Raw genomic sequence first — 18,149 nt, 5'->3', positions numbered from 1 at the left:
CTGGAGGAGAACAATTGTTTTATGATGTCGACGGTGACCAAATGTGGCCAATAATGACAACTTAAGTTACACAGTATAATGTGCAATGAAACACTTAACATGTTTCCACTGACCTTTTAAGGTGCTTTTCCAACTTTCTTATTGTGAACTACTAAAGGACTTGTATTCTACTTTTAATAATGCATTAATTGTTTTAAAATACTGGCTGTTACAGGCTGCAGGTCCTCTGTATGTAGTTGTGTGCTGGTCCCATATACGCTATATGAGGGCAGCATCTGACATCTGACTTAGTCAGATGCTGAAGCTATTCTTCAGGTGGATTCCATTTTGCTTTAACAGCATGTTTAATTTGCTTGTAAGGTAACGATATCCTCTGTCCATGCATGTTAATCTTATATCCTCTCAGTATATGCTTTTGTTCAACAACTGCACTGCCACACATCATTATGACACATGCAAATTTTACAACTTTGCATGTGTTTCTGCTTTACTGGCCATCCAAGCACTTAAAGATGTCTTGAGCCTTTTTTCAGGTTCTGTTAAATGAGTGCATGGAGAACTTAGTGTTATTGTCTCCATTCTATACTTTTCTTTTGTTGTTTTCACCAAGCCTCTATTCATGTTGTAACCATTATTATTGACCATCTGTTCACTTACAATTGCTGTAGTTTTGAAGTCTACCAACTGGTGTACCAGTGCAGTCATGAGCTAAGGATTTCTAACTGCATGCAGTGGCCTAACTGCTGAGGCAAAATTTCTTTTTGCTCAAATTCAACTACAAGTATACAGCATTTCAAGCATGTTGTGATGATTGCGTTGAGCCTATGTGCTCTCTGTCCATTGGAATATTGGATCATAAGCTTCTCAACAGGATAGCTTGTCTCAATGGTGTGTATAGCTACGCAGGAACTATAATGGAGTCAGTGTGCATGGGTGTTTTGTATAGGCAACATTTTTGTGATACATATTCTTGGGTGATTTCTCACTATTACCCCTGTCCATGCATGTGTTACATGATCGATGTAACACTACCTATAAGTAGGAGAAACATCATGTAGGCACATGAATGCATGGCGTGGAGAGAGCATGCATAGCTATATGCTTTTCACCACCACCTACATTGGAGGCATGGGACCAACTGCTGCTAGTGTTTTTAGTTTGGAAGCTGGCTTATATACTTGTTAGCAACTGAAAAGTGGAGTAGGCTGTGTATTTTCAGTCAAGATCAACTGTAATGTGCTTGTGGAGTCATTGGTACTTGTTAGACTGTCTAGTCTATAATAATGTCTACTGTGAGGGTCTCAACTCTTAAGCGAATTGTTCAGTTGCTAGTGTTATAGCTACAGTTGTCCTGCACTTTATACTCAGTGCTGGGAGTGGTGGCAAGGGTGGTCCAACTAGAAAAATGATTTTAAACATGATCTTAAAAGGTGCATGGGAATGTAGCTGAGCTGTTTGTTGGATTCTTACTGATCCATGACCTGGAATACTATGTTTGTACATAAATTTATAGCTAGTAAAAACAAAGCTGGCAGTTCAAAGCCATTACTTAGCTAGCTAGTTATTTAGCAAGGCCAAGGAGCCGGCTATTTATAAAAAAATCACATGATCACTGGGAATCACAATTTTGGTTTGTTCTACTTCACCTATAGCTATGGGCTCCTCACCTTCAATCTGATATTTTTGCCATAGAAAAGATTCAACGTAGTGCTGCAAGGTATACAATGAACAATTACTCCTGGAGAAGTAGTGTTACTAACATGCTCACATCACTTAATTGGCCCTCTCTAGAATCACGACGTACATTTTGCAAACTAGTCATGTTTTATAAGATAATCAATTGTCAAATGGAAGTTCCCTCTATCTAACTAACATCAATGTCATCAGTTACCAGAGGTCATTCACAACGTTTCAGAATCCCACAAGCAAGAATCAACTCGTACTTATTTTCCTTTTTACCATCCACTATTAAATTATGGAACACTTTGCCAGAAGATGTGGCCAATCAGCCATCTATAAACTGTTTAAGGACATTTTGTTAAATCATCTTAATTTAATTTGATTTTGTTTTTGTATCTCTGTGTTATACTCCTTGATGGAGTCCTACACAGTAATAAATAAATAAATAATACTAACCGACATAGCCAGTATTGGTAATGTTGATTGTCTTTAATTCCGATTTAATTTAAAAGTGGCTACTTGACTGTGCTGGAGCTATCATACCCACCCTTCAGTAACACTGGGTCACTAAAGTATCCCGGATGGCTATTACAGCTGACACTTGCACAAGTGCAAGCCCCAGAACAGGCGAACTGGCAGGGCAAACTCCAATTAACGCCCAGCCAAATTGTATGACATAGACCATTCTAGTTATAGCTATTCATCGAATAGCTATATAGCATAACATCAAATGGCGTATACATTTAGCCAGCATTAGAGTGCGTGTCGCATTTTGCGTTACATACTCTAATTTTTTCGAATGTGACGTGGGTGCGGACCTGCGTGATGATGTGATGTGCATTATTTGGAGAGTTTGAACTTCGTGTTTCCCTATGCTCAGTAATGGCCCTGGATACTGTTTTAGCTGACCACTGTTACTTTCGGTCAACTGAAGATCCTAACTTCGGGAATTCCGATAGTCCGGCACAACTTGAAACTCGTCGAAGTAAGCGACAAAAGGAACGTAGACTTCCTAGCCTTGGACTCACGCCGATCCGACATTTTGATGAATATGACAGCACAAAACTTGCACCGTGTAGAATCGCCCGCTGGACTTCACTTTTCGCGCCACGTAGGCGCCGCAAAAAGGAGAAACCGTCCAGAAAACGTCGAGAAGTGTTTTTTTCGAAGCGCCCAGGAACGGATGAAGGCAGCAATGATGACGCCTCTTCTCCAATGAAACCTCCACCAAAATCACCCAGCGCTGCTGAAGCCTGGAAACGATTACTACACGTACGAATGAACCTGGTTTACAAAGCACAGCAAGAGACTCTGCGTTTGTGGCAATTAATCCAAGAAGAGAATTTAGAGCGATCAACGAAAAGTTCTGGAATTGAGAGTCAAGCCTCACCTACCACTACCACACAGACAACTGGTGCCACGTCTCAAGTTGAACAGCCAAAATGTTTGGATGCCAATACTTGCAACCAGCGAGTGAAAGAGATTTTTGATCTAATTGAACCTCTTCTGTCAAACACTGGCTACAAGCTTGATGCTCCTGCTACTGTGAAGAAAACCGAACATGTTACGCAAACTATACTCAGGCACAATAGTGCCTCAAATATGCTCCAATGCAATGGTACTTCTAATGTTCAGCCCAGTGTTGCTTCTAACATGCCTTTACTCAATGCTACTTTGAAAGTGCCACAACGCAGTGATGCTTCTAATGTTCCCCAACGTACTGGTACTGTCAAAAGAAGTAGACAAGAAGTAAAATTTCAACTACGTAATCCTTACTCTGCTGTGCTGAACAATGGTTTACATCTAGTAAAGAAAGACGCTGCACTGAAACACAGTGAAACTGAATACACTACATCAAAACAAGTTAATGGAGGTATGCCTGTGCACTGTGAAACTGAATGTGTCGAGCCACAGCATGGTGGAGATGAAGTCAATGGATATGATACTATGGAATGCAGTGAGACCGAACAGCTTACACCAGTGCATAGTGAAACTGAGTTAGTGATGAAGCACAAGAAAAGAAAACGAAGGCGTAAAAAAGTGACACGTGCACATGTACCTGGCTCTCGACAATTTTGTGTCAGCCACAAGTTCTCAATTGTTTACACTACAGTGTCCCCCATATGGTGAGTCTATTACTTGTTTGCAATTAATTTTTGAGTGAATGAATCAAGCCAGGCATTCTTAAGTAATGCACAATTCAGTGAGGCATTGTTTAGTCAAGCGCTACATGTAGTTGGGGAAATTGGGTCTTCTTAGCTTGCCCAGCCATAGAAATTTGTTGTGGCATATTTGAGTATGATAATTACAGTAAGCTACTTTGAAAAAAAGCTATTGGATTCACAGGCATCCACTTACTGTACAGCCTAAGAGGGGGGAAATTTTCACGGTTTTGGTGGTTATCAGCGAAAAGTTTACCCTTGAAACATTTAGACATCCATATAGTCAAATACATTTTGGAAGTGTTTGCAAATCCATGAAATTTTTATTTTTAACAACATTGCTCAACCTTGAAAATTTTGCCCCTCAAAATATCGGTAGTTGCATTTGTCACTAGGGGGCTTTATATAGAATAGGTATATAAGTGGGTTTCTTACAAAGGAGGTTGATCATTTTTATCTTGTCATCTTGTTGAAGTGATAAAACATTGACACCTCAGGTCAATGCCAAACCAAACAGTATGTTAGAACTGTTTAGTAGTCTAGGCCCAGAGGAGGTTGGACGTGTTCACGTGAGCTGTACATTTTCATTGGAAAATCTTCGTTTCAAGACAATTTTATTACAACTTTAGTTCATTTGAAAGTTTATGTAGTTCTAAATCTAACGGCGTGGTGAACCCCAGCGAACCCTGCTGATTTGGCTGGTAACAAATCCAGAGTTTAAAGCGCCAATAAAATAAATTACGCAAAATCTGTTTTATTGAGGAGGGTACCGTATGCAAGGAAATTTTGACATAACAAAAATTTGACGAATTCAGACTTCAGCAGATTTGACGAATAAAATGTTGACGAAAATCAAGAAATTGTAGGCAAAACCTGTACTTTTAAGGGCAGTTATAAACATTTGACGAATTAAACCGATTTGTCAAATTTTTTTGAGGTTAAAATTTCCTTGTGTACGGTAATACAGCGATCTCAGTGTAACGCAGTGAAGGGTCGTTGTTTCATTATTGAAAATGTATGTGACAAATCTGTATGCATCAAATCACAATTTATTAATTTCACCCCGAATCTCAAGTGCTTTGAAAAAAACAAAGCACATACCCTTGAAGCCTACGTGAAGGACGGTCTGAATATCTAATGAACCCTAGTGAACCCCATCGTTTTTCAGTTTAGTATTGCGACTATCGAGGGTCACGTGAAATACCAAAGAAAAGAAAGCAATTAAGAACAATATATTTAAGTAGCGCTTATAGTGTGTCCAACCTCCTCTTGTAGAGGTCCCTTGGTGGCTGTCACAATGTTGCCATTAGAAAATCCAGTGTTAAAAACAAGAAAACAGTGACAAAAGAGATGAATGATAGCTAATACCTACTTTGGGATTGAAACAGATGGCAGTAACATGTAGAAGGTGTACCGATATGGGTTTTTGGCATGTCCCGATATCCGATATTGATGCCACCAAAAGAAGCCGATAACCGATAGTTGATCCGATATTTGTATTATAGTTAAAAGCGTACATTTATCTACCCTACAACAACATGTGCATGTATTCATTGCTGTACTCTGCCTGTGGTGATATCCAGCTTTGGTTTCTATTGTGCAATCCAGACAATTAGTCACCCACAAACATTTTTATGTATACTCCCATGAAGCTTTAAACGGATATTTCTGCATTACTCCGCATTCTAATGGCTTGTGAGAAAGCTGGTACAGCAAGTCTCCTTGGTTATCTGTGGCCCTTCTTTTTATTACAAGGTACTCTATAACTGCTTCATTTGTAAAGACTGCGATAAGCTTTCCAGTAACAAATACTAGAATCATGTGTATTTATATGGCCTCTCGTAGCATAGCCCTTGTTTCAGAGTGAACAATAGGCCGCTGGCACTAAAGAGCCACATGGATAATGTAGAAATAATCCGTTTATGTACAGACTATTGCTACTGTATAAAAATCGGTAGCGATATCGGTCCTCCTGCTGTCCTGCACCCGATACTGATATTGGTAAAAATTACCATATCGATGGCCGATATTTTAGCCGATCCGATTATCGGTACACCTCTAGTAACATGCCAGTGCAAGGTTTTCCCACATAGCTATGTTGTAATAGCTACCATCAGTTCAATGCCAAAGTAGGGATTTCCCACATAACTGTGTTGCAATAGCTACCACTGCTTTTTATTCCTGGAACCCCACCTTGTTTTTAAAATTAATAATTTGTGACCCACTGAACGAAAACTGACTAGTTTGTATAATTCTGCGCGTACTACGAAAACATTTTTATGCATGCTTATATTGGTTTAATTGTTTCTGTAAACAGGCTTTTTTTATTATACAAGTGGATTTGCCTCTTCATAGAGAGTACGAATACATTCTGTACTGTGAAGTAAATGTGAGTTATGCATGTTTGTTTACGTTGCAGTATAATGTGACCATCTCAGCAAAAACCCAACTTGTTTGCACAAGCATGCATTTTTGAGAAAAAACGAAATTTAAAATAAATTTGTAAAATTATGCATGCCGCAGAAAAATACACAAGTTTCTTTTATTGAACCATTACTCAAGAGAAGGAAGACTCAATCAATTAAAACTATAATGCCATCTTATTTACCTGCTCATAGAGAGTTTGTTTTGATTCTGCATCCCCAATGATATGCGTGTCACATGTGTTTGTTTACGATGCAGTAAACGTAAACAAGATAGTTCATTTCTTCAACTACACCGCCTTCATACCCATATGTGTAAGTGACTATAGGGCTAACACAAAGGAAAAAAATGACAGGCACTTTTTTAACTGATCATAATTCATGAGTAAAACAGGCTATGGAGTTGGGACTTGTCTCATTGTGTTCATCATGAATTCTCCAAGGTACTACCCATGCTTTCAAGCAAGAAGATTGTGCAAGTTAAACAGGGTTTACTAGCAAGACAAGCTTGCCTAAGCTGTCAACCATGTCCAAACCGGTCATACAAGTAATGGCCCAGCCTCCCTGGACCCTGGCACATTCCAATAATTCAAGCGTGTACTTCAAAGCCTATTGGGGGGAGGGCAGTGTGCAACAAATAGCCAGGCCGAGTGTTGCTACATTTGTCCCCCCCATCCTCCATTAACTACAGGTTAATATGACATGGGTGGTGCTCTCTTTATTGTATGTCTTATTAGAGATTGGGTGGGTTATCCCCAAAATGCAGGAGGTAAAAAACTGATGCGTTGTTTCCAGGAAACACTGGATCTTGAAATAATAAGAGGACAGACATGTCTGTTGACATGCAACTGTCCAACGGCAACAGGCTCTGGTGTCAGTTGAACCTTTTTTACGGAGCACCACTATCAGGCCCATAATCCCATCCCCTATTCTCTTCAGTAACTGTGTTTGCCTCAGGAATTATAGCGCTAGACAGTAGGAAGAGCAAGAAAATTGATTTGTACAGCAACTATACTGAAAATAACACTTACATTTGCAGCCATAACTTCCATTTGCATTAGTCTACAATGTCGGAATCTGGCTTAAAATGTTCAGCAAATCAACCAAGACAAGCTTGTCTTGCTAGTAAACACTATTTAACCTGCACAACCTTCTTGCTTGAAAGTATGGGTAGTACTTTGGTGAATTCATGATGAACACAATATGACAAGTCCCAACTCCATAGCCTGTTTTACTCGTGAATTACGATCAGTGCCTGTCATTTTTTTGTACGTATAGTCACTGTACAAATCAATAGTTTTGCTCTTCCTACTGTCCATCAGTATAACTCGAAGAGTATTCATAAAGAGCTGAAACTTTAACAGCTCATTGTTTTTTTCAAAGACCCCATAAAAAGTTTTAAAAATAATTATAAGCTATAGGAATTTTCGCATGGGTAACATTTTTAAATGTACAACCATTAGTATTGTACGAATTGTGTTCCAAGTCTCTTACAAGTCTCAGCACAATGTGTTGCTTTCCTAGCAAATAAACTAGAAAACCTGGTATTATGCCTGTTTGCATGATTACACATCATAGGGTTACGTACGACCAGCCTCCACTGCTGAAATGTAATTAAAAACTCTTGGCAAGTGTAAATTTCTATTGGGTTGATGGATCTGGTGTATGTTCTATTGGGATATTTGTCATGTTTTAACTTGAGATCTCATATTTTATGTATTGTTTCATTAATGTGTTAGGAGGTGCTCCAGTCCTGTCACCGTGGAAATTGACCCGTGTGATGCCAATGTCCAGCATCGAAGAAATCGACTATGAATTAATATGTCCAAAGCCGTACTAATCAGATTGAGCATAAACATAGAGTTTGACTGACATAATGTAATGTATAACATTGTGAGTTAATTTTATACAAAATTTTCATTAACCAATTGTACACTAGTTGATTGATTGTAATAGTTAAACTAGACATGGGTGTCGGAGATTGATCGGTCATTTCTAATACAGCAAAAAATGAAATTGGTCTTCAGCTGCTGTATGTTAATCTGATACATTCGTCGACAATTTCAAACATACCAGCATGTGTACATGATCGTAACGCAATGTCATAAGCAGTTTCACCGGCATTATTCCTTAATGAAGGATCAATGTCAGGGTGGGTTAACAATAGTTCCATGGTCTGATGACAGTAACGATTACTGGAGGCTAGATGAAGTGGTGTCTGCCCACCTTCACTCTGAGCATTAACATGTGCATTATTCTGAAGTAGCAAAGAAGCAACTTCTACTTTGTCCCATTTGCAGGCACAGTGAAGTGGTTGCCATTTATTGTTTGTCTCGGCCATCACATTAGCTCCAATTTGCAACAGTTTTTCGGTCATTTCTACATGACCATTGTACGCTGCCCTATGTAAGGATGTATACCCATCTTCATCTCTGTATTCTAATAATTGAGAGCCATGAACTGCGTGTAACTGATTCAATACCGCAATGTTCCCCTTTTCTGCTGCTGTGAGGAATAAAATTTCAGCAGCTGCTAAGTCTCCCAAACTCTTTTCTACCTCATCAGGATAGAAATACTGAATATCACCATCTTCCTCATCTGTGTCTGTATGGTCTATAATAGATTTCCACATTTCAGGATCCAATTCTGCACCACCACCTGACGCCATACTCTTATACAGTAATACACTTTCGATTGTGGGATCAGTCCGTAAAGTTTCTTTAGCTTCCGCTTTTTTACGTTCACGTAGTCACCTGATTACAAGATGGACAACGAAAAAGGTTAGTAAATATTTTTGCATGTGGCCTCTTTTGTGTCGGCGCCCACTGGATATTAAATCTCGTTCTTTGTGTGTCATAGAGGGTAGTGCTAAACGTGCGAAAATGGAGAAGAAATACGTACTGGTTACTGGCGGGGCAGGCTACATTGGTAGCCACACAATTGTAGAGATGCTGAACGGAGACAAGTACATTCCCGTGGCCCTCGACAACCTCGTCAACTCTAGTGAAGGCAGCCTCAAAATGGTCGAAGAAATTACTGGAAAGAAGGTCGATTTTGTTAAAGCTGATGTCTTGAATAAAGACGAGCTAAGGGCAGTGTTTTCTAAGTATCAATTTGATTCAGTGATCCATTTTGCTGCCTTAAAAGCTGTTGGTGAATCTACACAAATTCCAGTGACGTATTACAAAGTGAATGTTGGGGGAACTATCAATCTTCTTGAAGTCATGAAAGAGTTTAATGTGAAGAAATTTGTATTTTCATCATCTGCCACCGTCTACGGCTCACCTGTAAAACTGCCCATTGACGAAGACCATCCGGTTGGTGGATGTGTAAATCCATATGGCAAATCAAAATATGTCATTGAAGAAATACTCCAAGATCTCTGCAAAGCCGAACCAGATTGGAAAGCTGTAATCTTACGGTACTTCAATCCAGTTGGTGCCCACCCTTCAGGCAAGATTGGAGAAAACCCCAAGGGTATCCCAAACAATTTGATGCCATACATTACACAAGTGGCAGTTGGCAAGCGTCCGTTTCTCTCGGTATTTGGCAATGACTACGACACCAGAGATGGAACTGGGATTAGGGACTATTTACATGTTGTTGATCTGGCTCTAGGCCACACTGCTGCCTTGGACAAAATTGACAGCATCTCTCAATGTAAAATATACAATTTAGGAACTGGCCAAGGTTATTCTGTATTAGAAGTTCTACATGCTATGGAAAAAGCCGTTGGTAAAACCATCCCACATAAGGTAGTTGGTAGAAGGGCTGGAGATACAGAGGAGGTTTATGCTGATCCAAGTTTAGCGGAGAAGGAATTGAATTGGAAAGCAAACAAGAGTCTTGATGAGATGTGCGAAGATGCTTGGCATTGGCAACGAGACAATCCCGAAGGTTTTGTAAATTAGCAACAAACTAGAATTGTAGGTATGTAGTGTATATATATGTTTGTATTATTTATTGCTTCTCAGTGAATAGAATTATAATACAGGTAAACATTATACAACTTCAGTTATTTGTTTGGGACGATCTCTTTCAGGGTCTCTTGATCCTAGAGTAATAATAACTTTTCTTAGAGAAGGTCTTGCTTGTGGAAAATCTTCATGGAGTTTGTTTACAATGGATACAAGAGATTGCAGCTTGGTACGTTGCTTCTGAAGTTGCTGCTGTCTTTCATGGTCATTTCTGCATATCATAGTATATTTGCCTTCCTTCACTGCATTGTAGTATTTGACTTTGTTCTGTTGGTTGTGTAAATCTGTGGTGTTCTAAATTAGTGAAATGTTTGTGTAATTACTGAAATAGTAGAACTAAAATATTTACCTTGTGTTTGGTGTTATTAAGTTGCTCCAATTCTGTTTCCATACTCTGTACTGTTGTTATTAGCTCCCTGTTCTGTTGCTGTTGTACTTTAAGTTGGTCAGTGATGGTTCTCTGTGCTGACTGTAACTCCAGTATTTCCTGATCACAGTTTCCAGTGTCTTCTACAATTTGTTTTATCCTTCTTTTAGTCTCAGTAATCTTTTTCTTCATCTGTGCCTTCGTGTTGTCAGCTTTACCAGCCTTCACTTGGGCTTCTTCCCTGTACAACAAAGTGTAGAGTCACCGTAGTGGCCATGTGTGCTTTATGCCGTTAGACACTGCATTAACAATATGAAACACAATTACTTGCCTGAATATGATAGTCTCCCTCCTGTAGACTGCCTTTTCCATGTCTTGTATCATCTTTTCTTGTTGTCTCATCAGTTGGTTGTGTCTCACCTTAAAAAAAATGTAAGTGCAATGTGTATGTAGTGTGTGTTAGATTTACTTACTTCCATTCTGTGTATTTCTGCCTTCATTCCTTGTATCTCAGCTTGGCCTACATCAGATTCAACAGTTTGTCTCATTTCTTTAGCTAATTGAGTTTTACGTTCCCACAATTTGATTTGGTGTCTACAAGATTATAAAGTGATAAAATATGTGGGGTGATTGTTTTGTGTTTTTTCTTACTCAGCTTCAATCACACTATTTAGTAGTCGTTCTTTTTGCTCCTTCAATTGATCAACGTTGTTCTGCATCTGAATTGACTCCAACTCTGCATCCTATCAATACACACAACAGTAACATAGCAACAAATCACGAACTGCTCACGTATATGACAAACTATTTGTGCATGTGCACACATGACATAATACTATTGTATATATGCAGGGGACACACACACACACACATACATACACACACACACACACACACACACACATCCATTGACCTGTTACAAACCTTAAGAGTGTGTACAAAGTCTCCCTCCATTAACAGGTTTCCTTGCTCAAGGTCTTCTTGTTCAGATTTTTTGTCCGCTACAAGAGTGTTCAGTTTTACCATGTCATGTTGTAGTTGAGAAATATTGCGTTCCACATTCTTCGTTTCTTTCTGATGTTGGACCAATTCAGCTGTGGACAAAATAAAGGAACAATTAACACTAACAACAATGTATAAAATATATTGTTAATTTCCTCACCATCTATTCTAAGTCTTTTCTGATCCATAATGACTAGCTGTTTCTTTAGGTTGTCCACAGTTTTAGATTGTTCATCAGCTTCTTGTGTTTTCTTGACTAGCTCATTCTGCTGACGCAGCCAGTGTTGCTGCATCTTTTGACACTCCTCAATACTCTCCGTTATCTGCTTTTGGAGACTTTGAATTTTTGTTTCAAGTGGGCCAAATTCCTCCCCCTATTAAATTTCAGTACTGATTAATAATTATAAGAAAAATATCAGTAACTTACTCCGTCCAGTTTGCTGATGTGCAAGTCAATTTTTTTGTTTAGCTGGTCGATTTGTGTCTGCTTTCTCTCAACCAGGGCATTGTTTTTAACAATTTCATTCTCACTCTTGGAAATCTGGCCATTCATTTGATCAATAGATTTATTGTAGTCACCAATGAACTGTTTCAGTCGGCTAATCCGAGTGGTAACATTTGAAATCTCCAGTTGTTGTTTAGATAAGTTGTTATCAACCTCAGTCATTGCTGTTTCCTATACAAGACAACAATCGTTGTGTTATTCAATATACAATGATATACTAACTAGCTCTCTTGTCCGATTTCTCAAACTGTGTAGTGTTTTCTTTGAATACTGAGTAGCTTTGTCTATTGTTAACTGGTACATAATCTTCTCCACGACACTGTCTTCCATCTGACGGTTGGAGTTTGATTCTCGCTCAATCTCTACCCTCTTTTCATCCAATTGATTCATACACACAGTGTAATCCTACAGTGACAATGTGAATCAATTATAGGTATGAAACTGCATGACTGTTCTATTACAGTGTTTTGTTTCTATTGTTCAATACCATAAGGACAACGCTAAGGTGTACTTAATAGTGAGGTGTCCTGATTTCTAGTGTTGCATTTCACATTTACCGATACCGATTATTTGCCTGTTCCTGTAACCGATATGCCGATATTTACCAATATTCTTCAATTCTTCAGAACAGGGGAGGAGGAGCAGAAAATCACCTAAAGTTTATGCGTATAATCTGCATTTGTAATGATAATGTAATCAATGTAATTAATTGCGTGGGAGACCGACTTTTACAATGTTTTCTACAGTTTTGCCACTAACTCCTTTCATGGAAAAGGAAGCCAAGTAGTTATAAAACAGCTAAGCCAGCTTATCAAACAGTGTTTTTAGTGGGACTCCAGATCCTTTGTGAAAAGTGATTAACTAATTGCATGGGTAGCCAATAAATATACACAGCCTATTATAGTCTTGCAACCATACTTGTGCAAACATACAAGCCAAAACAGTTACAGCAAACCACTTACTGCTACATTCACACCTTCTTTACTTTTACCTGTTCACTGCCATCATTAATGATTGATTGTGGGTTTCAGTTAATCGCCAAATTATTTCTGCTTTGTAGCCGATACTGATACTTGTAAAATTAGCTAATATCAGCTGTTACTGATAATTCAACCGATTATCAGTGCAACACTACTGATTTCAGGGGTCTACATGTACATACAACAAAACAAATACCACAGACAAGTGTCCTGATTATCAAGGTGTCCTTTTTTGAAAGGTTACACTATGCATAACAGGGTAGATAGGTGCTTACTGTTTTTGCAACTAAAAGAGCTTGCTCTGTTTCTTGCAAGGTCCTTGTATATGACATGTACTCTTCTTTCAATCTTTCCTGTTTTATCTTTGACAATTCCATCTGCTTGTTGACATGAATGCAGTCAGCTTCAGCTTTGTTGATTTGTAATGTGAACTGTTCATGAGTCTCTTGCTCCTTCTGAATGGCCTTCTTGTAGCCATCAATCTCAGTAGCCAAACTGAGAACTGTTTCACGCTGAGTGCTACAGGAAACATCAAAGATGGGACCTCGAATTACCCTTACACATGCATTTAAAACAAACTGTTTACTAGCTGCATACATGAAGTACTCTCAGTACTTACTTGACTGCTGTTTGCATTGAGGCATACGCCTCATCTCTACGGCTCATTCCTATCAAACTGCTAGTCCATTGTTGATAGAGTTTCTTCTTCTCCAATACAACAGCCTATTGTCACGTCCAGTAAATTAAATGACAACCCTGAATATTATAGTGTCACCTCTAGCTCCATGGTAGCTTCAGCAAGGGACTCCTTCACAGCTTTTGTTTCTTGTGCCTGGGCAGCACACTGTGCACTAAACAGTCTTACATCATCTTCAAGCCTTAGGATTCTTTCCGTCAACCAATTCAAATACATGTCCTACAAAACACATTAATATTGCTCCATTCACATGGTCATTTGGTACCTGTTCTTTTTTCTCTGCTTGTGTTTCCGTCATGTCTACATCAGTCTTTTCAGCCGCTCGTTTTGTAACAGCAATATCAGTTTTCAGTGTCTTATGAGCGTCAGTAAGATATTTCAACTTGGCACCCAGTGATTCAACATCCTTTCTTAAGTCAGTAGCTATGAAATTGTTTGTGTATAAAGAGCATTTTAAAATACTTAAAATACCTTGTTTTCTTTTATCCTTGACATTGCGACAAGTGTCCTGGTACATTTGCTTGACTTGTTCCAGCAATTCCTCTTTCTGTTTTCTCAGCTGGTTTACAGCACCAAGATTGTCCTGTTCTTTTTCAAGCATCATTTGTTGACGTGCAAGTTGTTGCTGTAACCCATACAAGTCAACACCAAGTTGCTCCCTCTCCACCTTTGTGTTTTTAAAAGTCTCTTGCTGTAAACAGGTAGTAATAGCTTTAATGTCTTTAGAAAGTTGTTTATGGTACCTTTTCACGAAGTTCTATCTCCAATTTATCACTGTGACGAGTTAGCTGATTCTTAAGAGCAGCTTGGACCCGTTCCATCAGAGGCTAAACAAAATATAACATTTTCTGTAGCATTGATAACAATGAGACTAACATGGTTAGGGTCGAGCACTACTAGATTCGTGTCATCATCGTCTTCATCCGACATAAAGTCGTCCAGAGGCTCCGTCATTTCTCCTCCAGTTGGCAACTGCGTCTCTTCGTCTTCATATTCATCGTATTCTGATTTCTGTTCCACGGATAATTTCGTGTCAGAAGTACCAGATGGTACTTCGGAAGATCCAGCCGTTAACTTAGGCAACGATGTAGATGAATCAACGTCCTCCGCCATTTTCAACTTTTGTTTGTTATTGCCATGGAAACAGTGAGCCGTGCTGAAACTTGCTGGACGAACGCATGCGCAATGCGTGCTATTATCCTCGCTGGGTCATGGCAAATGAAGAAACGAGCGAACAGCGAACTACAACGACAGAGGTAACGTTATTTGTGTAAAACAATGAACTTACACGATAGGCCATGCTGTCGGTTGACTCGTTTTCTGTTCCATTTTGTCAACAGCTGATAAAGTCATGTTAATTACATCTAATTATGTTGAAATAACGTGTATTTCTAATTACTACAGAAATTGGATGTCAGTTATGGAGGAGGGGTCAGGTGTTCTGTTTGCTTTGAACTAATCATAGAGCCGGTGGTGTTCCCATGCAGACATGAAGTGTGTGAAAGTTGCTTTCACAAGAACTTGAGAGCTGCTAACTTCTGCTGCCCTATTTGTCGGCTCAGGATAAGCTCATGGGCTAGAAAGAGAGTTGATGATCCAGTGGACAAGAAAAGGAGAAAGGAATTGGCATCAGCCATGACAGAGACCAGTACGTGTCCAGTTTGTGTAAAAGGCATACATGGAGATTTTATCATCTGCATGAGTGTTGTTTCTCGTTGAAGGAGTTCTAGTGTATGGCTCTTTAGGTACTTACCTAGGTTGCAAGCTAAGATACCACCTGGTCTGGGATTATTTTTCCTGGATTCTAATAATTTCAGTGTAAAGCTTTTATCAGGCTCTAGCCTTGCAGGTCTCCTAGTGGCTTATATGAGATGAAAGTACTGAAGTGTAATGTGATAATTAGGCGGAGTGCACTTGGGAAGATACAGGCAGTTGTATGGAGAATACAGTACTGTTACCAAAACAATCCCAATCAGACAGCATCATTGATCACATGCATGACATGGTAAATCTCTAAAACTAGCCATTTGAACTAATCCTACCAGTTTGTTCTACAACTAAAATAGATTATATGAACTCTTACTGTCTGATTACCGAATGGTTGGACACTGGAGACGAATAAGACAATGAGGAACTACAATATATATATGTAATACTTAAATCACCACCTATGCTTTTGTGTAGCACTCAAGGGATGCCTTGACACTAATACAACTATTTTCTCTCATTCTGTGTTAGCCTCTTGTCACACACCCTTGTGCTGTATTTTCCATACACATATACAGTGGTAACTAGTATTTTTGTTACCTACTGACTTCTCTGGCTAATACATCACCTTGGTTGTTTTACAGGTGTTGTGGATCAGAGCCTTCCTGTGTTCAGAAGGATTGCTAGTCCAGGAGAGATACACAAAGACTACATGGACGAGAAGAAAGTGGTTAGCTCATTTTTGTACCTGTATGCCGCTAGGTGATATTTAATATCTAATGACCCAGAAAAGCATTTAGTTGATCATTATGAGTTTAGTGCCAAACCATCTATTTACATTTGAAGTAAAGCAGTACGTGTAGTTTAATTTTATTACTGTGCAATGTACTGCATAGGCTGTGTGGATAAACTAGCCATGATAATACTTTATAGCAGTATCCAGTAGTTGATGATAGCCTGGTTGATCTGTGTACAGGTTGATAAGGAAAGAGAAGAGGAGTATAAGCTTGGGAGGGAAGAAGCTGTCAGATTAGCTCAGGCAGATCATCAGGCCATGATGGAGCAAATAGCTAAGGATGAAGAAGTGGCAACAGAGCTGGCCAAAACGATTGAACAACAAGATGTAAGTATTGTACGTGTGACTTTCTACCACTACATATATACTTTACCTTTTAAATACGTATGCGCAATAGGTGATCATTCTTAATTCTTTGATTTGGTTTTTTTATATGTGACAGCTAGGGCGCACGTCCTTCATGCACACAAAATTGCAAGTTAACATTGATCTCTTTTCAGCTTTAAATTGAGATATTAACCTTGTTTTAGTGCCGGGTTGCCTTACCCCCTGGTGCTACTGGCTGGGATCTTTCTCTGCAGCTCACCAGATGACTAAAACAAACATACTTTCCCCGTTCTGGTGGCATTCTTATTCTCCCCTTATGGGATGCACCTCACTCTTCCAACTTTATGAAATATCTAAGATCACCTGGAACTGAAGAGTATAAGTTTTTGTATCATGCAAAGCGAAAACTTCTGTACACTCGTGTAGCTAGACCATGGTGATTGAGTAATTAACAAATGAACAAAAAAGAGAAAAAAACGTAATTGACATTATGTAAATATTTTTCTGCTTCTTTTCACATGACTCGTATATAGTGATACCCAAATATGTCCTTGTCAACAATATTGATGTGATGTCTTTGAAGCTGAAGGCTGGTACACTCTGTCTATAAAAATTTTATGCATATGGTATGTATGTAGTAGTCTGGTGCCGCCAATCCTGTGCCCCAAAAAAATAGGGTCTGGTCTGTCTAGAATCAAGGACTTGTGCCACCATTACCAAAAACTGGTGCGTCCAATCAAATCGCAGTATTGCCAATTAAATGCATTGTGGCCACATGATGTGAGTAAATACTGGGATGAAAGTCACGAAAGTTATGTGGGTTCTTTTTGTGTTAGGGTGAATAAACCAAGGACGATTTTCCATTAAACATTCATGTGTAATAGATGCCTTCCCTCGGAAAGTAGATATATCGCCTCCACAGTCTAAACATCAACCTCCCATTGAAAGTAACTGAATGAAATCCTTAAAGCATCACTGTTGTGATTGGATTCTTCACCATTCGTGATCTCTTACTATGGTTGTTAACACGAGCCGCAGTGTTATTATGCATTCCTAAGCACAAGTACCTAATGCTAGACAGACCAGACCCTATTTATTCGGGGCACTTATAAGCGCCAAAAATAGGGTCGGCAGTGCCAGACTATGTATGTAACATAAACCACCAATCATCAGCAGGTACCAATTATTGGCACTTGTTAGGTAAACAGACTATGGAGCATATAGAGGCTATCCGGTGACACACTAAGCCGTCATACCCTATAAAAAATTTCTTGCAATTGTTTTGACTCAATAATTTTGTTACCAACGCACTCTGGAAGCTGTACTGGCTAAACAGTGAAGTTGCATAAAAATATTTTTGTATGGTAAACCATAGGGCTGGGAGATTAAATCGATTGTGGGATTAATCGTGATTGTCTGTGAACATTGTGATGTTGATATGTAATATAAATAATCGTGATGTTGTGACATCACATGCAAATGTATAATAAATTCAAAATAATGGCACAGACTGGCTGTTGTGGAAG

At 39.0% G+C, this 18,149-nt stretch overlaps 5 protein-coding genes across 5 annotated transcripts in view; 3 read left to right on the top strand and 2 right to left on the bottom strand.

Annotated features, from left to right (window-relative positions):
• The first annotated feature begins 2,475 nt into the window (after window positions 1-2,475).
• Window positions 2,476-8,226, top strand: LOC136241195 (uncharacterized). The gene is made up of 2 exons (XM_066032372.1): window positions 2,476-3,806; window positions 8,005-8,226. The coding sequence occupies exons 1-2, from the start codon at window positions 2,563-2,565 to the stop codon at window positions 8,078-8,080; spliced, it is 1,320 nt and encodes a 439-aa protein (XP_065888444.1). The 5' UTR covers window positions 2,476-2,562; the 3' UTR covers window positions 8,081-8,226.
• LOC136241200 (ankyrin repeat domain-containing protein 49-like) lies at window positions 8,095-8,959 on the bottom strand. Its single transcript, XM_066032376.1, has one exon. The coding sequence runs from the start codon at window positions 8,931-8,933 to the stop codon at window positions 8,289-8,291; it is 645 nt and encodes a 214-aa protein (XP_065888448.1). The 5' UTR covers window positions 8,934-8,959; the 3' UTR covers window positions 8,095-8,288.
• LOC136241196 (UDP-glucose 4-epimerase-like) lies at window positions 8,954-10,279 on the top strand. Its single transcript, XM_066032373.1, has 2 exons — window positions 8,954-9,045; window positions 9,125-10,279. Exons 1-2 carry the CDS (start codon window positions 9,030-9,032, stop codon window positions 10,174-10,176), a joined length of 1,068 nt encoding a protein of 355 aa, XP_065888445.1. The 5' UTR covers window positions 8,954-9,029; the 3' UTR covers window positions 10,177-10,279.
• On the bottom strand, window positions 10,154-14,944 carry LOC136241193 (coiled-coil domain-containing protein 40-like). The gene is made up of 16 exons (XM_066032370.1): window positions 14,670-14,944; window positions 14,537-14,620; window positions 14,265-14,484; window positions 14,059-14,216; window positions 13,872-14,012; window positions 13,716-13,819; window positions 13,372-13,615; window positions 12,339-12,521; window positions 12,039-12,287; window positions 11,772-11,985; window positions 11,534-11,703; window positions 11,261-11,352; window positions 11,083-11,203; window positions 10,941-11,029; window positions 10,592-10,850; window positions 10,154-10,536 (listed from the first exon to the last, which is right to left on the bottom strand). Exons 1-16 carry the CDS (start codon window positions 14,904-14,906, stop codon window positions 10,267-10,269), a joined length of 2,835 nt encoding a protein of 944 aa, XP_065888442.1. The 5' UTR covers window positions 14,907-14,944; the 3' UTR covers window positions 10,154-10,266.
• Window positions 14,891-18,149, top strand: part of LOC136241197 (E3 ubiquitin-protein ligase RNF168-like) — a 6,174-nt gene continuing 2,915 nt past the window's right edge. Inside the window, exons 1-4 of the mRNA XM_066032374.1 lie at window positions 14,891-15,049; window positions 15,198-15,441; window positions 16,145-16,230; window positions 16,477-16,623. Of these exons, the coding sequence (XP_065888446.1) occupies window positions 14,972-15,049; window positions 15,198-15,441; window positions 16,145-16,230; window positions 16,477-16,623 (555 nt within the window). The 5' untranslated portion in view covers window positions 14,891-14,971. The remainder of the gene's footprint in view (window positions 15,050-15,197; window positions 15,442-16,144; window positions 16,231-16,476; window positions 16,624-18,149) is intronic.

The sequence above is a fragment of the Dysidea avara genome, chromosome 12, assembly GCF_963678975.1.
Source record: "Dysidea avara chromosome 12, odDysAvar1.4, whole genome shotgun sequence".
In the NCBI taxonomy this organism is placed as follows: domain Eukaryota; kingdom Metazoa; phylum Porifera; class Demospongiae; order Dictyoceratida; family Dysideidae; genus Dysidea; species Dysidea avara.
This window is presented reverse-complemented; position numbering and strand designations above follow the sequence as displayed.

Excerpts from the sequence above, each read along its gene's own strand:
- LOC136241193 (XM_066032370.1), bottom strand. The coding sequence starts at position 14,906 with ATGGCGGAGGACGTTGATTCATCTACATCGTTGCCTAAGTTAACGGCT. Across the intron at positions 14,621-14,669 it reads TAGTGCTCGACCCTAACCAT|CCTCTGATGGAACGGGTCCA; the intron begins GTTAGTCTCATT and ends TATTTTGTTTAG. Across the intron at positions 13,616-13,715 it reads TCAATGCAAACAGCAGTCAA|CACTCAGCGTGAAACAGTTC; the intron begins GTAAGTACTGAG and ends TGTTTCCTGTAG.
- LOC136241195 (XM_066032372.1), top strand. The coding sequence starts at position 2,563 with ATGGCCCTGGATACTGTTTTAGCTGACCACTGTTACTTTCGGTCAACT. Across the intron at positions 3,807-8,004 it reads ACTACAGTGTCCCCCATATG|GAGGTGCTCCAGTCCTGTCA; the intron begins GTGAGTCTATTA and ends TTAATGTGTTAG.
- LOC136241200 (XM_066032376.1), bottom strand. The coding sequence starts at position 8,933 with ATGGCGTCAGGTGGTGGTGCAGAATTGGATCCTGAAATGTGGAAATCT.